General features: G+C 61.2%; 1 protein-coding gene across 1 annotated transcript; it reads right to left on the bottom strand.

Moving 5' to 3' along the window:
- Positions 1 to 520: 520 nt before the first annotated feature.
- Positions 521 to 21,255, bottom strand: NPR1 (natriuretic peptide receptor 1). The gene is made up of 21 exons (XM_054293608.1): positions 20,271 to 21,255; positions 16,113 to 16,312; positions 15,262 to 15,375; positions 13,380 to 13,515; positions 12,078 to 12,169; positions 11,852 to 11,987; positions 11,690 to 11,774; positions 11,492 to 11,612; positions 10,964 to 11,038; positions 10,792 to 10,869; positions 10,383 to 10,487; positions 10,019 to 10,090; positions 8,172 to 8,334; positions 7,936 to 8,091; positions 6,266 to 6,434; positions 5,026 to 5,172; positions 4,745 to 4,937; positions 2,922 to 3,096; positions 1,643 to 1,741; positions 1,181 to 1,272; positions 521 to 586 (listed from the first exon to the last, which is right to left on the bottom strand). Exons 1-21 carry the CDS (start codon positions 21,253 to 21,255, stop codon positions 521 to 523), a joined length of 3,459 nt encoding a protein of 1,152 aa, XP_054149583.1.
- Positions 21,256 to 21,449: the final 194 nt, after the last annotated feature.

Here is a 21,449-nt window from a genome sequence, read left to right as displayed (position 1 = left end):
GAGTCCCCCGGGACCCTCAAAACCTCCCGGGAACCCCGAACCCACCAGAAACCCCCCCCCGAGATCCCCAAGAACCCCAAAACCTCCCATGAACCCTCCGGGAACCCCCAGAAACCTCCGGGAACCCCAAATTCACCGGGAGCCCCCCCAAGGAGACCCCCGGGTGCTTCCACAGCAGCTTTATTGCAAACGGGACCCCCGGTTTGGGGGGACACCCCCGGTTTGGGGGGACACCCCCGGTTTGGGGACACCCCCAGTTTGGGGGGACACCCCCGGTGCCCCCTCGGGGTGTGCAGGGATTTTGGGGTGACCCCAGCCCCCGTTGCTGATCCCGGTGCAGGTTTCGGGGTGCAGGTTTCGGGGTGCAGGTTTTGGGGTGCCCCAAGCCCCCGTTCTGTGGTGCCGGTGCAGATTTTGGGGTGCAGGGATTTTGGGGTGACCCCAGCCCCCGTTGCTGGTCCCGGTGCAGGTTTTGGGGTGCAGATTTCGGGGTGCAGATTTCGGGGTGCAGATTTCGGGGTCACCCCCGCGTGCTGCTCCCCCCGCGCTCCCCCAGCAGCCAGTAGGTCCTGAGCTTGCCCTTGCCCTGGGGGGAATTGGGGGGAACCCCGAGTTTGGGGGGACCCCTGGGTTTGGGAGAACCCCAGCATTTGGGGGAGGGAGATTGGGGATACGCTGGGATTTGGGGATATCCCGGGTTTGGGGGTTTGGGAGGGATTGGGGGCACCCCGGAGTTTTGGGGGACCCCGGGGTTTGGGGTGAGTGATGGGTATTTGGGATTTGGGGGCCCCTGGAGATTGGGGGGGTTTGGGGGAGATTGAGGGGACCCCGGGGTTTGGGGAGGATTTGGGTTTTGGGGTGCAGGGGGGGGTTTGGGGAAGATTGAGGGGATTTGGGGGACCCCGGGTTTGGGGTGAGGGGGGGTGAAACTGGGGGAGACCCCAGGGTTTGGGGCGGTTTTGGGGGGTTCAGGGCAGTTTTGGGGGGTTCAGGGCAGTTTTAGGGGGGTTTCAGGGCAGTTTAGGGGGCATCAGGGCAGTTCTGGGGTCTCAGGGAAGTTTTGGGGTTATCAGGGCAGTTCTGGGGGGTTGGGGCAGTTCTGGGGGGGGTACTGGGGCAGTCTGGGGTAGTTTTGGGGTCTCAGGGCAGTTTTGGGGCAGTTTTGGGGTTCAGGCCTCACCTTCATCTCCACGTCCCCCCTGAGCTCCAGCTCGAAGCCGCCGAACTCCTCCAGCACGGCCTTGGTGACCCCCGAGATGTGGATCTTCAGGGCTGGGGCGGTGGCACCATCACTGTCCCCAAGGTGTCCCCAAGATGTCCCCAAAGATGTCCCCAGGGTGTCCCCAAAGTGTCCCCAGGCTGTCCCCAAGGTGTCCCCATGGTGTCCCCAAGGTGTCTCCAGGGTGTCCCCAGGGTGTCTCACAGTGTCCCAAATGTCCCCTGGGTGTCCCCAAGGTGTCCCCACAGTGTCCCCAAAGTGTCCCTGCCCCACTCACCCTCCCCGTTGGACTCCATGCGTGACGCCATGTTCAGGATGTCCCCAGGTATCCCCAGATTGTCCCCAGGTGTCCCCAATGTCCCCAGGTGTCCCCGTGGTGTCCCCAGGTGTCCCCAATGTCCCCAGGTGTCCCCAGCTGCTCACCCTCCCCGTTGGACTCCATGCGTGCCGCGGTGTTCACGGTGTCCCCGAACAGGCAGTACCGCGGCATCTTCAGCCCCACCACGCCCGCGCACACCGGGCCTGGGGACACCCGGGTGTCACCGCTGAGGTGCCATTCCCGTCCCCATTTCCCCATTCCCCATCTCTGTTCCCATTCCCATTCCCTGTTCCCATTCCTAATCCCATTCTCATTTCCAATCCCATTCCGGTTCCCCATCCCCATCCCCGTTCCCATTTCCCCATTCCCGTTCCCACCAGTGTGGATTCCCATCTCCATTCCCATTCCCGTTCCCCATTCCCCCATCCCCGTTCCTGTTCCCACCGGTTTGGATGCCAATGCCCGTTCCCATTTCCCATCCCCATTTCCCATTCCCCATTTCCCATCCCATTCCCATTCCCGTTTTTCCCATTGTTCCCCACCAGTGTGGATGCTGATGCCCGTTCCCGTTTCTATTGCCATTTCCCATCATTTCCCATTTCCATTCCCATCCCCATTTCCCGTTCCCATTCCCATTTCCCCAATCCCATTCCCATTCCCATTCCCATCCCCACCCGTGTGGATGCCGATGCGCAGCTCCAGGCGCTCCTGGGGCCGGTGGCGGATGCCGATTCCCCATTCCCCGTTTCCCATTCCCATTTCCCATTCCCATCCTCATTCCCATTCCCATTCCTGTTTTTCCCATTTTTCCCGTCCATCCCCACCGGTGTGGATGCCGATGCGCAGCTCCAGCCGCTCCCGGGGCTGGCGGCGGATGTGGAAGGAGCTCCATCCCCATTCCCATCCCCATTTCCCCATTCCCAATCCCATTTCCCATCCTCGTTCCCAATCCCATTCCCATTCCCCCCATATTTCCCATTTTTCCCGTTGTTCCCACCGGTGTGGATACCAATGCGCAGCTCCAGGCGCTCCCGGGGCCGGTGGCGGAAGCCGATGCCCGTTCCCCGTTCCCATTCCCGTTTCCCATTCCCGATCCCATTTTTCCCGTTCCCATTCCCGTTTTTCCCGTTTTTCCCACCGGTGTGGATGCCGATGCGCAGCTCCATCCCCATTTCCCATTCCCAATCCCCGTTTTTCCCGTTGTTCCCATTGTTCCCGTTGTTCCCACCGGTGTGGATGCCGATGCGCAGCTCCAGCCGCTCCCGGGGCCGGTGGCGGATGCGGAACGAGCTCCATCCCCATGTCCCCATTCCCAATCCCATTTCCCATTCCCATCCTCATTCCCAATCCCGTTCCCATTCCCGTTTTTCCCGTCGTTCCCACCGGTGTGGATGCCGATGCGCAGCTCCAGCCGCTCCCGGGGCCGGTGGCGGATGCGGAACGAGCGCACGGCCTCCAGCAGCGCCAGCGCCATCCGCGCCACCTCCCGCGCGTGCAGCTTCCCGTTGCGCACCGGCAGCCCCGACACCACCATGTACGCGTCGCCGATGGTCTCCACCTGCGCGGGACGGCACCGGGAATAACGGGAGTACCGGGAGTTCCATAGGGAACGGCCCCAGGAATTCCGCACGGAGCGACCCCGGGATAGGAAAGACCAGTCCCGGGAATTCCTCAGGGAACAGCCCTGGAATTCCACAGGGACCGGCCCCGGGAATTCCGTGGGGAACGGCCCCGCGGGACAACGGGACAGGCAACGTGAATCCCGGGAATTCCACACGGAACGGCCCCGGGAGCCCCAGGAATTTGGCGGGAACGGCCCCGGGAATTCCTCAGGGAACGGCCCTGCAGAACAACGGGAATTCCAGGAATTCCTCAGGGAACGGCCCTGGAATTCCTCAGGGAACGGCCCCAGGAAGGGAGGGACCAGCCCCGGGAATTCTGCATGTTGGGCGTGTTGAGTGTTTCCCCACCTGTCCCTAAATGTCCCCAAGGTGTCCCCAAGGTGTCCCCCTCACCTTATGGACATCGAAGTTGTCGATGATGGCGTCAAAGCAGGTGTAGAGGTCATTGAGCATGTCCAACACATCCCTGCATGTCTTTACCTGTCCCTAAATGTCCCCAAGGTGTCCCCAAGGTGTCCCCTCACCATGTAGACATCAAAGTTGTCGATGATGGCGTCGAAGTCATCGAGCACGTCCAACGTTGAGCATGTTGAGCGTGTTGAGGATGTCCCTACCTGTCCCTGAATGTCCCCAAATGTCCCCAGCTGTCCCACTCACCTTGTAGACATCAAAGTTGTCCATGATGGCGTCAAAGTTGGTGTAGAGGTCATTGACCATGTCCAACACATCCCTGTGGGTCCCTACCTGTCCCTAAATGTCCCCAAGGTGTCCCCCTCACCTCGTAGACATCAAAGTTGTCAATGATGGCGTCAAAGTCATTGAGAATGTCCAACACGTCCCTAAATGTCCCCAAGGTGTCCCCAAATGTCCCCAAGGTGTCCTCCAGGCGTCCCCCTCACCTTGTAGACATTGAAGTTGTCGATGATGGCATCAAAGCAGGTGTAGAGGTTGTTGACCCTGTCCAGCACATCCCTGCATGTCTTTACCTGTCCCTAAATGTCCCCAAGGTGTCCCCAAGGTGTCCCCTCACCTTGTAGACATAGAAGTTGTCGATGATGGCGTTGAAGTCATTGAGCACATCCAATGTTGAGCGTGTTGAGCATGTTGAGGATGTCCCTACCTGTCCCTAAATGTCCCCAAGGTGTCCCACCCACCTTGTAGACATCAAAGTTGTCAATGAGCAGGTGTAGAGGTCGTTGACCACGTCCAACACATCCCAGGTGTCCCCCACCTGTCCCTAAATGTCCCAAAGGTGTCCCCAAGGTGTCCCCTCACCTTGTAGACATCGAAGTTGTCGATGATGGCATCAAAGCAGGTGTAGAGCATGTCCAACACATCCCTGTGTGCCCCTACCTATCCCCAAATGTCCCTAAATGTCCTGAAGGCGTCCCCGAGGTGTCCCCGAGGTGTCCCCAAGGTGTCCCCTCACCTTGTAGACATCGAAGTTGTCGATGATAGCATCAAAGCAGGTGTAGAGCATGTCCAACACATCCCTGTGTGCCCCTACCTATCCCCAAATGTCCCTAAATGTCCTGAAGGCGTCCCCGAGGTGTCCCCAAGGTGTTCCCCTGGTGTCCCCCTCACCTTGTAGACATCGAAGTTGTCGATGATGGCATCGAAGCAGGTGTAGAGGTCGTTGAGCAGCGTCACCACCTGCATGGGCGTGCTCTGCGCCGAGAGCGCCGTGAAGCCCACGATGTCGCTGAAGTAGATGGTGACGCTGTCGAACGCCTCCGCCTGCACCGTCTCGCCCCTCTTGAGCTGCTCCGCCACCGAGCTGGGGACAGCGGGGCTGGGTCAGGGCGGGCACCGCCCCCAGAGCCCCCCGGGACCCCCAGAGCCCCCCAGAGCCCCCCGGAGCTCACTGGGGCAGGATCTGGTAGAGCAGGGCCTCGGCCTTGCGCTTCTCCTCCAGGTAGGCCTGGGTGCGCTCCTCCACCAGCTCCTCCAGGTTGTTGGCGTACTGCTCCATGCGGGACAGCAGGTTGTCCAGGATGTTGGTGCTGCTCTCCCTGTGGGGAGGGGGTCAGCTCGCACATGGGGACCTTTCTGGGGGTCATCTCCCACCCATGGACCCTTTTTGGGGGTCACCTGCCACTCATGGCCACTTTTCAGGGGTCACCTCACACCTGGGGACCCTTTTTGGAGGTCACCTCACACCTGGGGCTTCTTTTTGGAGGTCATCTCCCAACCACAGACCCTTTTTGAGGGTCACCTCCCACATGGATACTCCTTTTGGGGGTCACCTCCCAACCACAGACCCGTTTTGGGGGTCATCTCCCACCCCATGGACTCTTTTTGGGGGTCACCTCCTGCCCATGGATGCTTCTGGGGGTCGCTTTCCACCTGGGGAACCTTTTCAGGGGTCAACTCCCACCGGGGGACTCTTTTTGAGGTCACCTCCCACCCACAGACCATTTTAGGAGGTCACCTCCCACCCACAGACTCTTTTTTGGGGGTCATCTCCCACTTGGGACCCTTTCTGGGAGTCATCTCCCACCCATGGACTCTTTTTGGGGGTCATCTCCCACCCATGGAATCTTTTTGGGGGTCACCTCCAACCCGGGGACTCTTTCTTGGGGTCATCTCCTGCCCATGAATCCTTTTTGGAGGTCATCTCCCACTCACAGACCCTTTTTGGGGGTCACCTTCCACCTAGGGACTCTTTTTGGGGGTCACCTCACACCTGGGGACTCTTTTGGGGGTCACCTCCCACCCCAAGATCCTCTCTGGATGTCACCCCTCATTTGGGGACCCTTCTTTGGGGTCACCACCCACCCAGGAACCCTTTTTGGGGGTCACTCCTCACCCAGGGACCTTCTCCGGATGTCACCCCTCCTCTGAGGACCCTTTCTGATGGTCACTACCCACTCAAGGACCTTCTCTGGTGACCATCCCCCTGGATGTCACTCCTCTGCTGGGGACCCTTCCTTGGTGTCACCACCTACCCAGGAACCCTTTTTGGGGGTCACCACCCACCCAGGAACCCTCTTTGGGTGTCACTTCTCATTTGGGCACCGCTCCTTGGGGTCACCACCAACTCAGGGACCTTCTCTGGATGTCACCCCTCATCTGGGGACCCTTTCTGGGGGTCCCCGGTGGCACCTGTTGAACTTGCGGAGCTGGACGCGGATCTGGTTGAAGTCGGGGCGCTCCAGGACGTCCTCGGCCCAGCAGTGCTGCATCAGCTGCCCCAGCTCCTCCAGGTGGCACCCCACGTTGGCCGAGGGCCGGAAGCTCGGCCGCTCGCCGCTCTTCACCCGCTCGATGATCTCTGAGGGGACGGGGACCCGTCACCCACCGGGGCTCAACAGAGGGTCCAGGAACCCAAACGGGGGTCCAGGAACCCATCTGAGAGTCCAGGAACCCAAACGGGGGTCCAGGAACCCATCTGAGGGTCCAGGAACCCATTGGCCAATCCAGTAACTCATGAGAAAGTCCAAGAACCCATTCATGGGTCCAAGAACCCATTGGCCAGTCCAGTTACTCATCAGCAGGTCCAGGAACCCATCTGTGGGTCCAGAAACCCTTCTGAGGGTGCAAAATCCTATTGGCCAGTCCAGGAAGTCATCAGAAGGTCCAAGAACCCATCCATGGGTCCAAGAACCCATTGGCCAGTCCAGTAACTCATCACCAGCTCCAAGAACCCATCAATGGTTCCAACCACCCATGAACACATCCAAGATTGGATCAATAGATCTTCCAAAAAACCATCAAAACATCCAAGAATGGATCAATGGATCATCCAAGAACAGATCAATGGATCATCTAAGAACCTATCGATGGTTCCAACCCATCAATGGATCATCCAAGAACCCATCAAAACATCCGAGAACCCATCAAAACATCCAAGAACGGAACAATGGAATCATCCAAGAGCCCATCAATGGTTCCAACACATCCAAGAATGGATCAATGGATTGTCCAAGAGCCATCAATGGTTCGAACCACCCATGAACACATCCAAGAATGGATCAATAGATCATCCAAAAACCCATCAAAACATCCAAGAACAGATCAATGGATCATCTAAGAACCTGTCAATGGTTCCAACCCATCAATGGATCACCCAAGAACCCATCAATGGATCAATGGATCATCCAAGAACCCATCCATGGTTCCAACATATGAAGAACACATCCAAGAATGGATCAATGGATTGTCCAAGAGCCATCAACGGTTCCAAGCACCCATGAACACATCCAAGAACGGATCAATGGACCACCCAAAAATGGATCAACTGATCATCCAAGAATGGATCAATGGATCATCCAAGAACCCATCAAAACATCCAAGAATGGATCAATGGATGATCCAAGAACGCATCAATGGTTCCAAGAACCCATCAAAACATCCAAGAACCCATGAACACATCCAAGAATGGATCAATGGATCATCCAAGAATGGATCAATGGGTCATCCAAGAACCCATGAACACATCCAAGAATGGAACAATGGAATCATCCAAGAGCCCATCAATGGTTCCAACACGTCCAAGAATGGATCAATGGATTGTCCAAGAGCCATCAATGGTTCGAACCACCCACGAACACATCCAAGAACGGATCAATGGACCACCCAAGAATGGATCAACTGATCATCCAAGAATGGATCGATGGATCACCCAAGAGCCCACCAACACTTCCAACCACCCACGAACACCTCCAAGAATAGATCAACACTTCCAACCACCCACAAACACCTCCAGACCCCACCATCCTCTCCGGCCACCCCCCTGAGTGTCCCCACAGTGTCCCCTGATTGTCCCCGCTGACCTTTGGGGCTGAGCTCCACGCCCTCCACGTAGAAGACGCCGCAGCGCAGCGCGATCTCCTGCAGGATGATGCCGAAGCTGTAGACGTCGCCCTTCTGCGTGCCCCGCGCCGGCGGCTCCTCCATGCGCAGCAGCTCCGGCGCCGTCCACAGCTTCTCTGCGGCACGGGGACCCCGTCAGGGACACTCTGGGGACACCTCGGGGACGTTTTTTGGGGGGGACGGGTCGGGGCCTCACTGGCGAAGAGCGCGTGGGCGTCGCCGTCGCCGTCGGGGCACGCGCGGAAGCTCTCCAGGCCGTAGTCGGTGATCTTGAGCACGAAGCGCGAGTCCACCACGCAGTTGGAGGACTTGAGGTTGCCGTGGGACACGATGACGCCGCTGTGCAGGAACTGCATCCCCTAAAAGGGCACGGGGACGTCGGGGGAGAGATGTGGGGTAGGGGGAGATGTGGGGTGGGGGGAGATGTGGGGTTTCTATGGGATGTGGGTCTTCTATGGGATGGGGACCCCTGTAGGATGGGGGATTCTATGGGATAGAGATACCTGTGGGATGGGGGATTCTATGGGATGGGGACCCTTTTGGGATGGGGGATTTCTATGGGATGGGGACCCTTTTGGGATGGGGGATTTCTATGGGATGGGGACCCTTTTGGGATGGGGGATTCTATGGGATGGGGACCCTTTTGGGATGGGGGATTCTATGGGATGGGGACCCCTGTAGGATGGGGGATTCTATGGGATGGGGACCCTTTTGGGATGGGGGATTTCTATGGGATGGGGACCCCTGTAGGATGGGGGATTCTATGGGATGGGGACCCCTGTAGGATGGGGGATTCTATGGGATAGAGATACCTGTGGGATGGGGGATTCTATGGGATGGGGACCCTTTTGGGATGGGGGATTCTATGGGATGGGGACCCCTGTAGGATGGGGGATTCTATGGGATGGGGACCCTTTTGGGATGGGGGATTTCTATGGGATGGGGACCCTTTTGGGATGGGGGATTCTATGGGATGGGGACCCCTGTAGGATGGGGGATTCTATGGGATGGGGACCCTTTTGGGATGGGGGATTTCTATGGGATGGGGACCCTTTTGGGATGGGGGATTTCTATGGGATGGGGATACCTGTGGGATGGGGGATTTCTATGGGATGGGGACCCCTGTAGGATGGGGGATTCTATGGGATGGGGACCCTTTTGGGATGGGGGATTTTGTGGGATGGGGACCCCTGTGGGATGGGGGATTTTATGGGATGGGGATACCTGTGGGATAGGAGATTCTCATGGGGGTAGGGGATTCCTGTAGGTCAGAGGATTCCTATGGGATGGGGGATTTCTATGGGATGGGGACCCCTTTGGGGTGGGGGATTTCTGGATTGCTGTGGGATGGGGGATGCCCTTTGGGGTGGGGGATTTCTATGGGACGGGGGAGATCTGTGGGATATGGGATCCCTGTGAGATGGGGGTTCCTGTGGGGTGGGGGATTTCTATGGGATGGGGGATTTCTATGGGATGGGGATTCTTATGGGGTGGAGGAGACCTTTGGGGTGGGGAGGGAGATCTGTGGGATATGGGATCCCTGTGGGATGGGGGATTCCCATGGGATCAAGGATTCCTGTGGGATGGGGGATTCCTATGGGATGGGGACCTCTGTGGGATGTGAGATTTCTATGGAATGGGGGATTTCTGTGGCATTGGGACCTCTGTGGAATGGGAAATTCCTACGGGATGGGGGGGCACCTGTGGGGTGGGGGATCCCAGTGGAATGGGGGATTCCTATGGGATGGGGGATTCTGTGGGGTGGGGGATGCCCATGGGATGGGGATTGCTGTGGGGTGGGGGATTCCTATGGGATGGGGGATTCCTATGGGACGGGGATTCCTGTGGCACGGGGGATCCCCCATCCCATAGAAATCCCATTCCTGTGGGATATGGGATTCCTATGGGACGGGGGATCCTTGTGGGATGGGGGGATTTCTATGGGATGGGGGATGCCCATGGGATGGGGACCCCTTTGGGGTGGGGGATTTCTATGGGACGGGGGATTCTGTGGGATGGGACCCCAGGGACCATCCCCGGTACCTTGACGATGTCGTTGGTGAGGGAGTAGCGGAACATCCAGTCCAGGGTGATGCTCTCGTTCTCCAGGATGTCCTGGGGACGGGATGGGGGGTGAGGGGAGGGATCGGGACCGGGATCCCGGTGCTCTCCCGGTCCTGATGCTGGCCAGAGACTCCCGGTCCCATCCCGGTCCCGTCACAGCCCCAGAGGCTCCCGGTGCCGGTCCTGGAGCATCCCCGGAAGCTCCCGGTGCCCTCCCGGTCGCAGAGCAGCCCGGGAGGCTCCCAATCCCATCCCAGTCCTGTCCCGGTCCCATCCTGGTGCCCTCCCGGTCCCGGTGCATCCCCGGTGCCGTTCCCGGTGCATCCCGGTGCTGTCCCAGTACCTGCAGGCTGCCCCGCGGGCAGTACTCGGTCAGGATGCAGATGTTGGGCGGGTCGGTGCAGGCGCCGATGAACCGCGTCAGGTGCTCGTTCTGCACGTCCCGCATCTACCGGGGACACCGGGCACGGCTGGGCGGGGCGGTCCCGATGTGTGTCCCACCCACCCCGTGCCCGGCGTCACATCCCGGTGTAACCCCCGGTGCCCGGTGCCGCTCCCCGGTGCCACCCTCCGGTGTCATTCCCCGGTGTCACCCCCGGTGCCCGGTGCCGCTCCCCGGTGCCACCCTCCGGTGTCATTCCCCGGTGTCACCCCCGGTGCCCGGTGCCGCTCCCCGGTGCCACCCTCCGGTGTCATTCCCCGGTGTCACCCCCCGGTGCCATCCCCGGTGTCCCTCCCCGGTTTTCACGTACGTGTTTGAGCTCGAACAGCACCTTGCGGGTCAGCTCGATGCGTTTGCGGTTCACGTGCTTGACGGCCACCAGGTTACCCTGCGGGGACACCGGGGGTGGTGACACGGTGGGGACACGGTGGGGACACGGTGGGGACACTGGGAGGGGTCCCGGTGCTGTCCCCACCCCTCACCTTGTAGTAGGCGGTCTTGGCGTACACCTGGAGCTGCCCCTCGGCCGTGAGCAGCGAGCCGTAGTTGGAGCCTCGCTGTGCCCGGGGCGGGTGCGGGGTGAGAACGGGAACCGACACCGAACCGCCCAGAGAGACCCCCGGAGGGGCTGGGGGGGCCTCGACCCCAAAACCCCCGGTCCCCAAAACCCCCGGTCCCCAAAACCCTCGGTCCCCAAAACCCCCGATCCCCAAAGCCCCCGGTCCCCAAAACCCTCGGTCCCCAAAACCCCCGATCCCCAAAGCCCCCGGTCCCCAAAGCCCCCGGTCCCTGAGCTGTGGGGCTGTGAGGTGACCCCGGTCCCCGTTCTTACCCCGGTCCCGTTCCCCACCGGTGACAGCGTCAGTTTGCTGCCCCGGTTCCCTCCCGTTTCCCCCGGTTTCCCCGGTTCCCCACCAGTGACAGCGTCAGTTTGCTGCCCCGGTTCCCTCCCGTTTCCCCCGGTTTCCCCGGTCCCGTTCCCCCCGGTTTTCCCCGTTCCCGTTCCCCACCAGCGACAGCGTCATCCTGCTGCCCGCGCTCCGCAGGTGTTTCTCCAGGCTGCTCATCTGCAGATCCTCCCAGCGCACCCTCCACAGCTCCGCCGCCAGCTCCTTCTCCAGCTGCAGCTTCCTGCACCCGATCGGGGGCTCCGTGAGACCCCTCCCCACACCCCCAAACCCCCCGGGACCCCCCAGAGCCCCCCAAACCTGCAGATGAAGAAGGAGGTGACGGTGATGGCCATGAGCATCAGGCTCACCACCAGCGACAGCACCTCCAGCGTGGACAGCGAGGCTGCGGGGACAGGAGGGGACAATCAGGACCCGATTCGGGGGTCGGGCGGGGGTCTCGGGGCTGGGACCCCCCCTCACCTTTGCGGCAGCGCGGGTCGGTGCCGTCGAAGCCGCAGGGAGGGACATCGGGGGGCACCGAGCTGCCCGGCCAGTGGAAATCCCTGCCCGGGACCATCTGGATCTCCTTGGTGGTGCCGTTGTAGGTGGCCACGATCTGCGGGGTGCGGGGGGTGGGGAGTGGGTGCGGGGGAGCCCCCAGACCCATCCCCGGGTCGGGACGCCCCCCGTGGGTCTGGGGGCTCACCTGGAACTCGCCCAGCTCGGGGTCCATGTCCCACAGGGAGTAGTCGCTCTCGCGGTCGCCCTGCTCGTCGATCTTCAGGAAGCCGGTGACGCCTGGGGAGGGGGCGTGGGGGGCTCAAAAGGGGGGGGTCTGAGCCCCGAAATATCACCCTGGGAATGGGGATGGGGGGTGACACCTGGGGAGGGGGCGTGGGGGGGGCTTTAAATGGGGGCTCTGAGCCCCAAAATCCCCAAAATCTCACCTGGGAGTGGGGCTGGGGGGGTGACACCTGGGGAGGGGGCATGGGGGGCCTCAAAGGGGGGGTTTGGTCCCCAAAATCTCACCTGGGAGTGGGGTTGGGGGCTGACACCTGGGGAGGAGGCGTGGGGGGATTGGGGGGGCTCAAAACGGGGGTCTGAGCCCCAAAATCTCACCTGTGTGTGGGGCTGGGGGGTGACACCTGGGGAGGGGGCGTGGGGGGCCTCAAAGGGGGGGTCTGGTCCCCAAAATCTCACCTGGAAATGGGGCTGGGGGGGTCCCGGTCCCCCAAAATCTCTGTCCTGGGAGGGGACAGGGCTGGGGACAAGGACAGGATGGGGAGGGGTCCGGGGAGGGTCCGGGAGGGTCCCGATGGATTCGGGAAGGTTCGGGAGGGTCCGGGTTGGGTTCGGGAGGGTCCGGAAGGTTCGGGAAGGTTCCGGAGGGTCTTGGAAGGTTCGGGAGGGATCAGGAAGGTCCGGGAATGGCCGGGTGGGACCGGGAGGGTCGGGGAAGGTTCGGGAAGGTCCGGGCGGGTCCGGATGGGTTCGGATGGGTTCAAGAAGGTTCGGGAAGGTTCGGGAGGTTCCGGGAAGGTCCGGGAGGGTCCGGGTTGGGTTCGGGAGGGTCCGGGAAGGTTCGGGAAGGTTCAGGAGGGTCCGGGAATGGCCGGGTGGGGCCGGGAGGGTCGAGGAAGGTTCAGGAAGGTCCGGGTGGGTCCAGATGGGTTCGGATGGGTTCAGGAAGGTTCGGGAAGGTTCGGGAGGGTCCAGATGGGTTCGGAGGGGTTCGGAGGGGTTCGGGAAGGTCCGGGTGGGTTCGGGAGGGTTCGGATGGGTTCAGGAAGGTTCAGGAAGGTTCGGGAAGGTTCGGGAAGGTCCGGGGGGCTCCAAATGGGTTCAGGAAGGTTCAGGAAGGTTCGGGAAGGTCCGGGGGGCTCCAGATGGGTTCAGGAAGGTTCAGGAAGGTTCGGGAAGGTTCGGGAAGGTTCGGGGGGCTCCAGATGGGTTCAGGAAGGTTCGGGAAGGTTCAGGAAGGTTCGGGAGGGTCCAGTTGGGGTCTCACCGTAGAAGGTTCGGTTCCACATCTGGCGGGTGACGGCCGAGGCGTCGCTGACGGAGCCGCCGCGCTCCAGGGTCTCGTTGAGCGCCTGGGCCCAGAGCAGCACCGCGTCATGGAACGCGGCGGCGATGACATTCATCTGGGGACAGGGAATTAATGAATTCAGCTGGGGACAGGGAACTCGTGAATTCAGCTGGGGACAGGGAATTCATCTGGGGACATGGAATTCATCTGGGGACAGGGAATTAATGAATTCAGCTGGGGACATGGAATTAATTTGGGGACACAGAATTCATCTGGGGACAGGGAATTAATGAATTCATCTGGGGACACGGAATTCATGAATTCATCAATTCATCTGGGGACACCAAATTAATTAATTCATCTGGGGACAGGGAACTCATGAATTCATCTGGGGACAGGAAATTCATGTGGGGACATGAAATTCATGTGGGGACACCAAATTCATCTGGACATGAAATTCTTCTGGGGACATGAAATTCATGTGGGGACACGAAATTAATTCATCTGGGGATGTGAAATTCATCTGGGGACAGGGAATTCATGAATTCATCTGGGGACACAGAATTCATCTGGGGACAGGAAATTCATGTGGGGATGTAAAATTCATCTGGGGACACCAAATTAATCTGGGGACACGAAATTCATCTGAACACGAAATTCATCTGGGGACACCAAATTAATTCATCTGGACATGAAATTCTTCTGGGGACACGAAATTCATGTGGGGACACGAAATTAATTTATGTGGGGATGTGAAATTCATGTGGGGACGTGAAACTAACTCATCTGGGGACACGGAATTCATCTGGGGACATGAAATTCTTCTAGGGGAATGAAATTCATGTGGGGACACGAAATTCATCTGGGGACATGGAATTAATTCATTTGGGGACGCGAAATTCATCTGGACATGAAATTCATCTGGGGACACGGTGACAGCTCGAGGGGACAGGGCACAGCCGGGGGTCCCCGTCCCCAGACCCATCCTGCGTCCCCTGACAGCTTCAGATCGGTGCTGTGTCCCTGTGTCCCCTCCTGGTGTCCCCTCCCAGTGTCCCCCTCTGGTGGCCCAGCGTCCCCTCAGTGTCCCCAGTGTCCCCTCTGTCCCCTCACCAATCCATCCTGCAGGGAGCTGCTGAATCTCTCCCCGTCCCCCCATTGTCCCCAATGTCCCCATGGTGTCCCTGTCCCCCCCATTGTCCCCTCAGTGTCCCCGCTGTCCCCTCAGTGTCCCCATTGTCCCTCACCAGCCCCTCCTGCAGGGAGCTGTTGAATCTCTCCCCGTGCCCCGGTGTCCCATTGTCCCCTCAATGTCCCCAATGTCCCTCACCAGCTCGTCCTGCAGGGAGCTGTTGATTCTCTCCCTGTCCCCATTGTCCCCCCAGTGTCCCTGCTGTCCCCTCAGTATCCCATTGTCCCCTCAGTGTCCCCAATGTCCCCGCTGTCCCCTCAAGTGTCCCTGTCTCACCAGCCCCTCCTGCAGGGAGCTGTTGAATCTCTCCCTGTGCCCCCAATGTCCCCAATGTCCCCATGTCCCCTCAGTGTCCCCATTGTCCCCTCTCTCACCAGCCCGTCCTGCAGGGAGCTGTTGAACCTCTCCCTGTGCCCCCAATGTCCCCAATGTCCCCATGTCCCCTCAGTGTCCCCATTGTCCCCTCTCTCACCAGCCCGTCCTGCAGGGAGCTGTTGAACCTCTCCCTGTGCCCCCAATGTCCCCAATGTCCCCATGTCCCCTCAGTGTCCCCATTGTCCCCTCTCTCACCAGCCCGTCCTGCAGGGAGCTGTTGAACCTCTCCCTGTGCCCCCAATGTCCCCAATGTCCCCAGTGTCCCCTCAGTGTCCCCATTGTCCCCTCTCTCACCAGCCCGTCCTGCAGGGAGCTGTTGAACCTCTCCCGGGCCTCCCGGTGCAGCCTCTGCAGGAACGGTCGGTACTCGGCGTTCTGCGGCTCCGCGTACGTGATGATGGTCACGGCCTGGGGGGGCACGGGGACAGGGCTGGGCACGCCTGGGGGGGCCCCGTGCCCACCTGGGGCTGCCATGCCCTCCTTGCTGTGTCCCTGTGCCCACCTGGAACCATCTGTGCCCACCTGGCTGTGTCCCTGCTCACTTGGCCGTGTCCCTGCCCGTCTAGTTATGTCCCTGTGCCCACCTGGCTGCATCCCCCGTGCCCACCTGGGCGGGCCGTGCTCACCCCCGCGTGCCGCCGTGCCCACCTGGGTGTGTCTCTGCCCACCTGGCCGCGCCCCCTGCTCACCTGGCCGTGTTCCTGCCCACCCGGGCATTTCCTGCCCACCTGGGTGTATCCACCTGCCCACCTCTCCCTGCCCACCTGGCCATGCCCCCTGCCCACCTGGGGCCATCTCTGCCCACCTGGAACCATCTGTGCCCACCTGGCCGTGCCCCCGTGCTCACCGGTCCACGTCTCTGCCCTCCTGGGCATTTCCCTGCTCACCTGAGGCCATCAGTGCCCACCTGGATGCACTCCCTGTCCCCCTGGCTGTGTCCCTGTGCCCACCTGGGGGTGTCCCTGCCCCCCTGGGCATTCCCCTGCCCACCTGGGGCCATCTGTGCCCACCTGTGTGTGTCCCTGCCCCCCTGGGCATTCCCCATGCCCACCTGTCCGTGCCCCCCGCTCACCTGGGCATTTCCCTGCCCACCTGAGTGTGTCCCTGCCCACCCGTCCCTGTCGGTGCCCCCTCCCGGTGCCCACCTGGAAGGCTCGGCGGGCTCGGGCATCGTCGGCGTCCCCGCGTTTCCAGGGCCGCTGTGGCTCGGGGTACCCCCGGCCCTGCAGGCTCGCCCCGAAGGTGTCGATGTAGAAAAAGGCAAAATCGCCGCCCGTGAGCCCCGCGCGCTCCGCCTGCAGCAGCAGCGCCCGCAGCGTGTCCGGGGAGCAGCACAGGTACACCACTGTGGGGGGGACACGGCACTGAGACCCCCACCCAAATACAGCAAAGAGACCCCCACCCAAATCATGGGGGTCCCGGGTTATTGAGGGACACAGCCCCGAGACCCCCACCCAAATACAGCCCCGAGACCCCTGCCCCAAATCCTGGGGGTCCCGGGTTATTGGGGGACACAGCCCCGAGACCCCCACCCAAATCCAGGGGGTCGCGGGTTATTGGGGGACACAGCCCCGAGACCCCCACCCAAATCCAGGGGGTCGTGGGTTATTGAGGGACACAGCCCCGAGACCCCGGCCCAAAGACAGCCCTGAGACCCCTGCCCCAAATCCTGGGGGTCCCGGGTTATTGGAGGACACAGCCCCGAGACCCCCACCCAAATCCGGGGGGTCGCGGGTTATTGGGGGACACAGCCCCGCCTGCAGCAGCAGCGCCCACAGCGTGACAGGGAGCAGCGCAGGTACACCACTGTGGGGAGGGGGACGCAGCACTGAGACCCCCACCCAAATACAGCCCCGAGACCCCTGCCCAAATCATGGGGGTCCCGGGTTATTGGGGGACACAGCCCCGAGACCCCCCACCCAAATCCTTGGGGGATCCCAGGTTATGAGGTGACAGAGCTCTTGGAGGGGGGAAAACCCCGAGACCCCCACCCAAATCATGGAGTTCCAGGTCATTGGGGGACACAGCCCTGAGACCCCAGCCCCACATCCTGGGGGTCCCTGATTGCTGCGTGACGCAGCCCCGAGACCCCCAACCCAATCCCAGGGTCCCGGGTTATTGGGGGACACAGCCCCGAGACCCCCTGGGAGACCCCTGGAGACCCCAGCCCCACTCTTGGGGGTCTCCCATTACTGTGTGACACAGCCCCGAGACCCCCACCCAAATCCCGGGGGTCCCCGGTGCGGGGGTCCCGCCCCCCGCCCTGCCCGGCGCTGTCCCGGGCGCAGCCCCGGTGCCGTTTCCTGTTTTCCCGACTCCGTTTCCTCCTCGCCGCGGCCCTGACGGATTCCCGGCGGCTCCGTGACCCCGGGGGCCCCTCCGGCCGTGCCCGCCCCGGGGGAGGGGGGAGCCGAAATTCACCCGCGGGACCGAGCCCGGATCCCGGGGCTTCCGGTGCCCCTCGGTGTTCCCGGTGCCCCTCGGTGTTCCCGGTGCCTCCCGGTGAAACCCGGGGCTCCCGGTACCTCCCTGGGGTTCCCGGTGCCCCTCGGGGTTGGTGACAACGCCCGGAGATTTGGGGGGACACCGGGGTGGGTGGGGAGGGGTCCGGGGTGGGGCAGGGGCGGTGTTGGGGGGTGGGAGATGGGGGGATGGGGGGATGGCTGAGGGGGGGGGCTGTGGGCAGGCGTGGGCAGCCGTGAAAAACCATAAAAAACCATGAAAAAAACATGAACAGCCACGGACTACCATGTACAGCCATGAACAACCATGAACAGGCATGAACAGCCATGGACAGGCATGAAAAACCGTGGACAACTGTGAACAACCGTGTGCAGCCATGAAAAACCATGAACAGCCACGAACAGCCATGAACGGCCGTGAACGGCTGTGTACAACCATGAAAAACCACGTACAGGCATGAACAGCCATGAACAGCTGTGTACAGGCATGAAAAACCTCAAACAACTATGGACAAGCATGAAAAACCATAAAAAAAACCATAAAAAGACCATGAACAGCCATGGACAGCCATGAACAGCCATGAACAACTGGGAACAACCATGAACAGCCATGAAAAACCACGTACAGGCACGAACAACCAGGAACAGCCATGAAAAACCGTGAACAGCCATGAACAATCATGGACAACCATGTACAGGCATGAACAACTGTGAGCAACCATGAAGAGCCATGAACAAGCATGTACAGGCATGAACAGCCATGGACTACCACGTTCAGGCATGAACAACCGGGAACAATCATGAACAACTGTGAACAGCCATGAACAACTGTGTTCAGGCATGAACAACCGGGAACAACCATGAACAGCCATGAACAGCCATGTACAGGCATGAAGAATCATGGACAGCCATGAACAACCATGTACAGGCGTGAACAACCATGAACAACTGTGAACAGGCATGAACAGGCATGAACAACAGTGTGTTACCATGAACAACTGTGAACAACCATGAACAGCCATGAACAACTGTGTATAGCCATGAACAACCATGTACAGGCATGAGCAGCCATGAACAAACATGAACAGGCATGAACAACCACGAACAACCGTGTGCTGCCATGAACAACCGTGTACAACCACGAACAGCTGTGAACAAGCATGAACAACCATAAAAAACCCCCATGAACAGCCATGAACAACTGTGAACAACCATGTACAGCCATGGACAGCCGTGTGCTACCATGAACAGCCGTGTACAGGTATGAAAAACCTTAAACAACCATGAGCAGCCATGAACAGCCATGTACAGGCATGAAAAACCGTGAACAACCATGAACAACTGTGAACAGCTATGAACAACCATGAACAGGCATGAACAGGCATGAACAACTGTGAACAACCACGAACAGCCATGAACAGCCATGTAAAACCATGAACAGCCATGTACAGACATGAACAACCGTGAATAGCCATGAACAACTGTGTATAGCCATGAACAACCATGTACAGACATGTACAGCCATGTACAACCGTGCACAACCATGAACAGCCATGAACAACCATGTACAGACATGTACAGTCATGCACAATCGTGAACAGCCATGTAAAACCATGAACAGCCATGAACAACCGTGAACAGCCATGAACAACCATGTACAGACATGTACAGCCATGTACAACCGTGCACAATCATGAACAGCCATGAACAACCGTGAACAGCCATGAACAGCCATGTACAGCCGTGCACAATCATGAACAGCCATGTAAAGCCATGAACAGCCATGAACTCCCCGTGCAGAGCTCAGCACAGCCCTGTCTGCCCACGGAAACCTCGGCACAGCCAGAATCACCCCGAAATCCCCGTGTGAAACCGGGCACAGCCGGGCACAGCTGGGTACAGCTGCCAACGCCCCCGTACAGCTGTGCCCAGCTGTGTGCGCCACCCATAAACACCCACAAACCCCCCGTGAGGCCGGGCACAGGCGGGCACAGGCGGGCACAGCCGGGGCCGGCTGTTGTGAACACCCCTGCAAAGTTGGGCGCAGCCATGTATGGCCATGAACAACACCCCGGGCACAGCGCAGCGTGCCAAGGCTGGCACAGCCACGGGCACCGCTGTGGGGCCGGGCACTGCCCAGTGGGGCCGGGCACTCCTATATGGGGCTGAGAACACCCCAGTGGGGCTGGGCACTCCCTTGTAGGGCTGGGCACTCCTCTATGGGGCTGTGCCCTCCTGCATGGGCCGGGCACTCCCACATGGGGCCGGGCACTTCTGTGTGGGGCCGGGCACTGCCCAGTGGGGCCGGGCACTCCCCCGTGGGGCTGGGCATTCTCTTGTGGGGTTGGGCACTTCCTTGTAGGGCCGGGCACTCCTCTATGAGGCCGGGCACTCCTCTATGGGGCCGGGCACACCCCAGTGGGGCCGTGCAATCCTATATGGGGCTCTGTACTCCTCTGTGGGGCCGGGCACTCCCTTGTAGGACCAGGCACTCCTGTATGGGGCCGTGCCCACCCCAATGGTGCCGTTCACTCCTCTATGGGGCCGTTCCCTCCTCTATGGGGCCGCACATCCGTGTAGGGCTCTGTACTCCTATATGGGACCGTTCACTCCTCTATGGGGCCGTTCCCTCCTATATAGGGCCGGGCACACCTCTATGGGGCTGTGCCCTCCTCTATGGGGCCGTGCCCACCGCAATGGTGCCGTTCCCTCCTCTTTGGGGCCGTTCCCTCCTCTATGGGGCCGTGCCCTCCTCTATGGGGCCGTTCCCCCCCAGCGCCGCCGCACCCGCCCCATGCCCATGCCCATCCCCGCCCGCCCCACGGCCGTGCCCGCGCTCACCGCGCCCCTTCGCCTTGATCTCGTGGATGATGAAGGAGAAGTTGCCGCCGTCGCGGAACACCACGTCCATGACCGTGAGGTTGCGCACGGTGGGCAGCTGCACGTACAGACCCTCGGCGGCGAAGTAATAGGGCCGGTCCCCCGCGGGCTCGTCCGAGTACACGAGCAGCGCCCGCCGCGTCCAGTTGAAGCGCCGGTGCAGCCGCACGCCCAGCTCGCCCAGTTTGCGGTGGCTCGGACCGGCGCGGGTGGTCAGACGGAACTCCTCGCTCTTGTCGTCGAACCCGTGAGCCTCGGCCCCCGCCGTGACCAGCGGCAGCTGCCAGTGCCCGGTGAAGCGAGCCACGGGAGCGGCGGAGTAGACGCAGCCCGGCCCCAGGAAGGCGGCGGGGCGGTGGGCGAGCCACAGGTCCACGGCCACGAGCGGCGCGGCCATTTCGGAGCAGACCCCGTGGCGGTCCTCGCTGTCGCCGAACACCCAGCGCACGGTGAAACCGGGCAGGAGGTCCCGCCGGGCGTTGACGGCGGCGGCGGCCAGGCTGACGGCGGGACCCACGCGCGGCCAAGCCCACGGGTAGGTGAGGTTGCGGCGGGGCAGGACCACGGCGAGGGTCAGCGGGAGCGCCGGGGCCGCCGTGGCCGCCGCCGCCGCTACCGGGGCCAGCAGCGGGGCCAGCAGCGGGGCCAGCACGGCCAGCATCGCCCACGGAGCGAGAGTGGCGGCGTTCGCGACCCCCCCGCGGCGGGGCCGAGCCCTGGCTCGCCGCCCCCACTGGTGACACAAAGGGCCGTTATCATTAACTCCTTCCTGCCCGTGCCACCCCCCCCCGTCCGAGCGGCATTCCAGCCGGGATCGGGGGGGGGGGGGTGGGGACATGGGGACATTGCCACCCGTGGGGTGTGGAGGGATTTGTCCCGCTCCGGTCTCACCCAGGTCACGCGTGGGGCGATGAGAGCCGAGAACCTCATTAGGGCGCGGGGACATCGCGACCCACGGGCTGTCCCCACCCAGCTTTCGCTTCGCTTTGGGGGTTTTAGGGAACCCGGAGGGGCTCGGACACCTCTGGCCCCGCACATCCGTGGGAGGTTCGGCCCCACGGAGGGGTCACGGCAGCCCCACGGCAGCGCGAAGGTGACACCGGGGGTGACACTCAGGGGTTGCGCGGCGCTGGCAGCGCT

Source organism: Melozone crissalis, unplaced genomic scaffold, assembly GCF_028551555.1.
Source record: "Melozone crissalis strain CALT ecotype California unplaced genomic scaffold, PUWL_Pcris_2 ptg000161l_1, whole genome shotgun sequence".
NCBI classification, from domain to species: domain Eukaryota; kingdom Metazoa; phylum Chordata; class Aves; order Passeriformes; family Passerellidae; genus Melozone; species Melozone crissalis.
The sequence above is the reverse complement of the archived record's forward strand: the minus strand, read 5'-3'. Positions and strand labels throughout refer to the sequence as shown.

Bases quoted from the DNA above. Each gene is read 5' to 3' on its own strand.
- NPR1 (XM_054293608.1), bottom strand. From the start codon at position 21,255: ATGTCCCCGCGCCCTAATGAGGTTCTCGGCTCTCATCGCCCCACGCGT. The intron at 11,988-12,077 runs GTGAGCCCCCAG...CGCACCCCGCAG, and splicing joins CCGAGCTGGGCGAGTTCCAG to ATCGTGGCCACCTACAACGG. The intron at 4,938-5,025 runs GTGAGCTCCGGG...CGCTGTCCCCAG, and splicing joins CTCTACCAGATCCTGCCCCA to CTCGGTGGCGGAGCAGCTCA.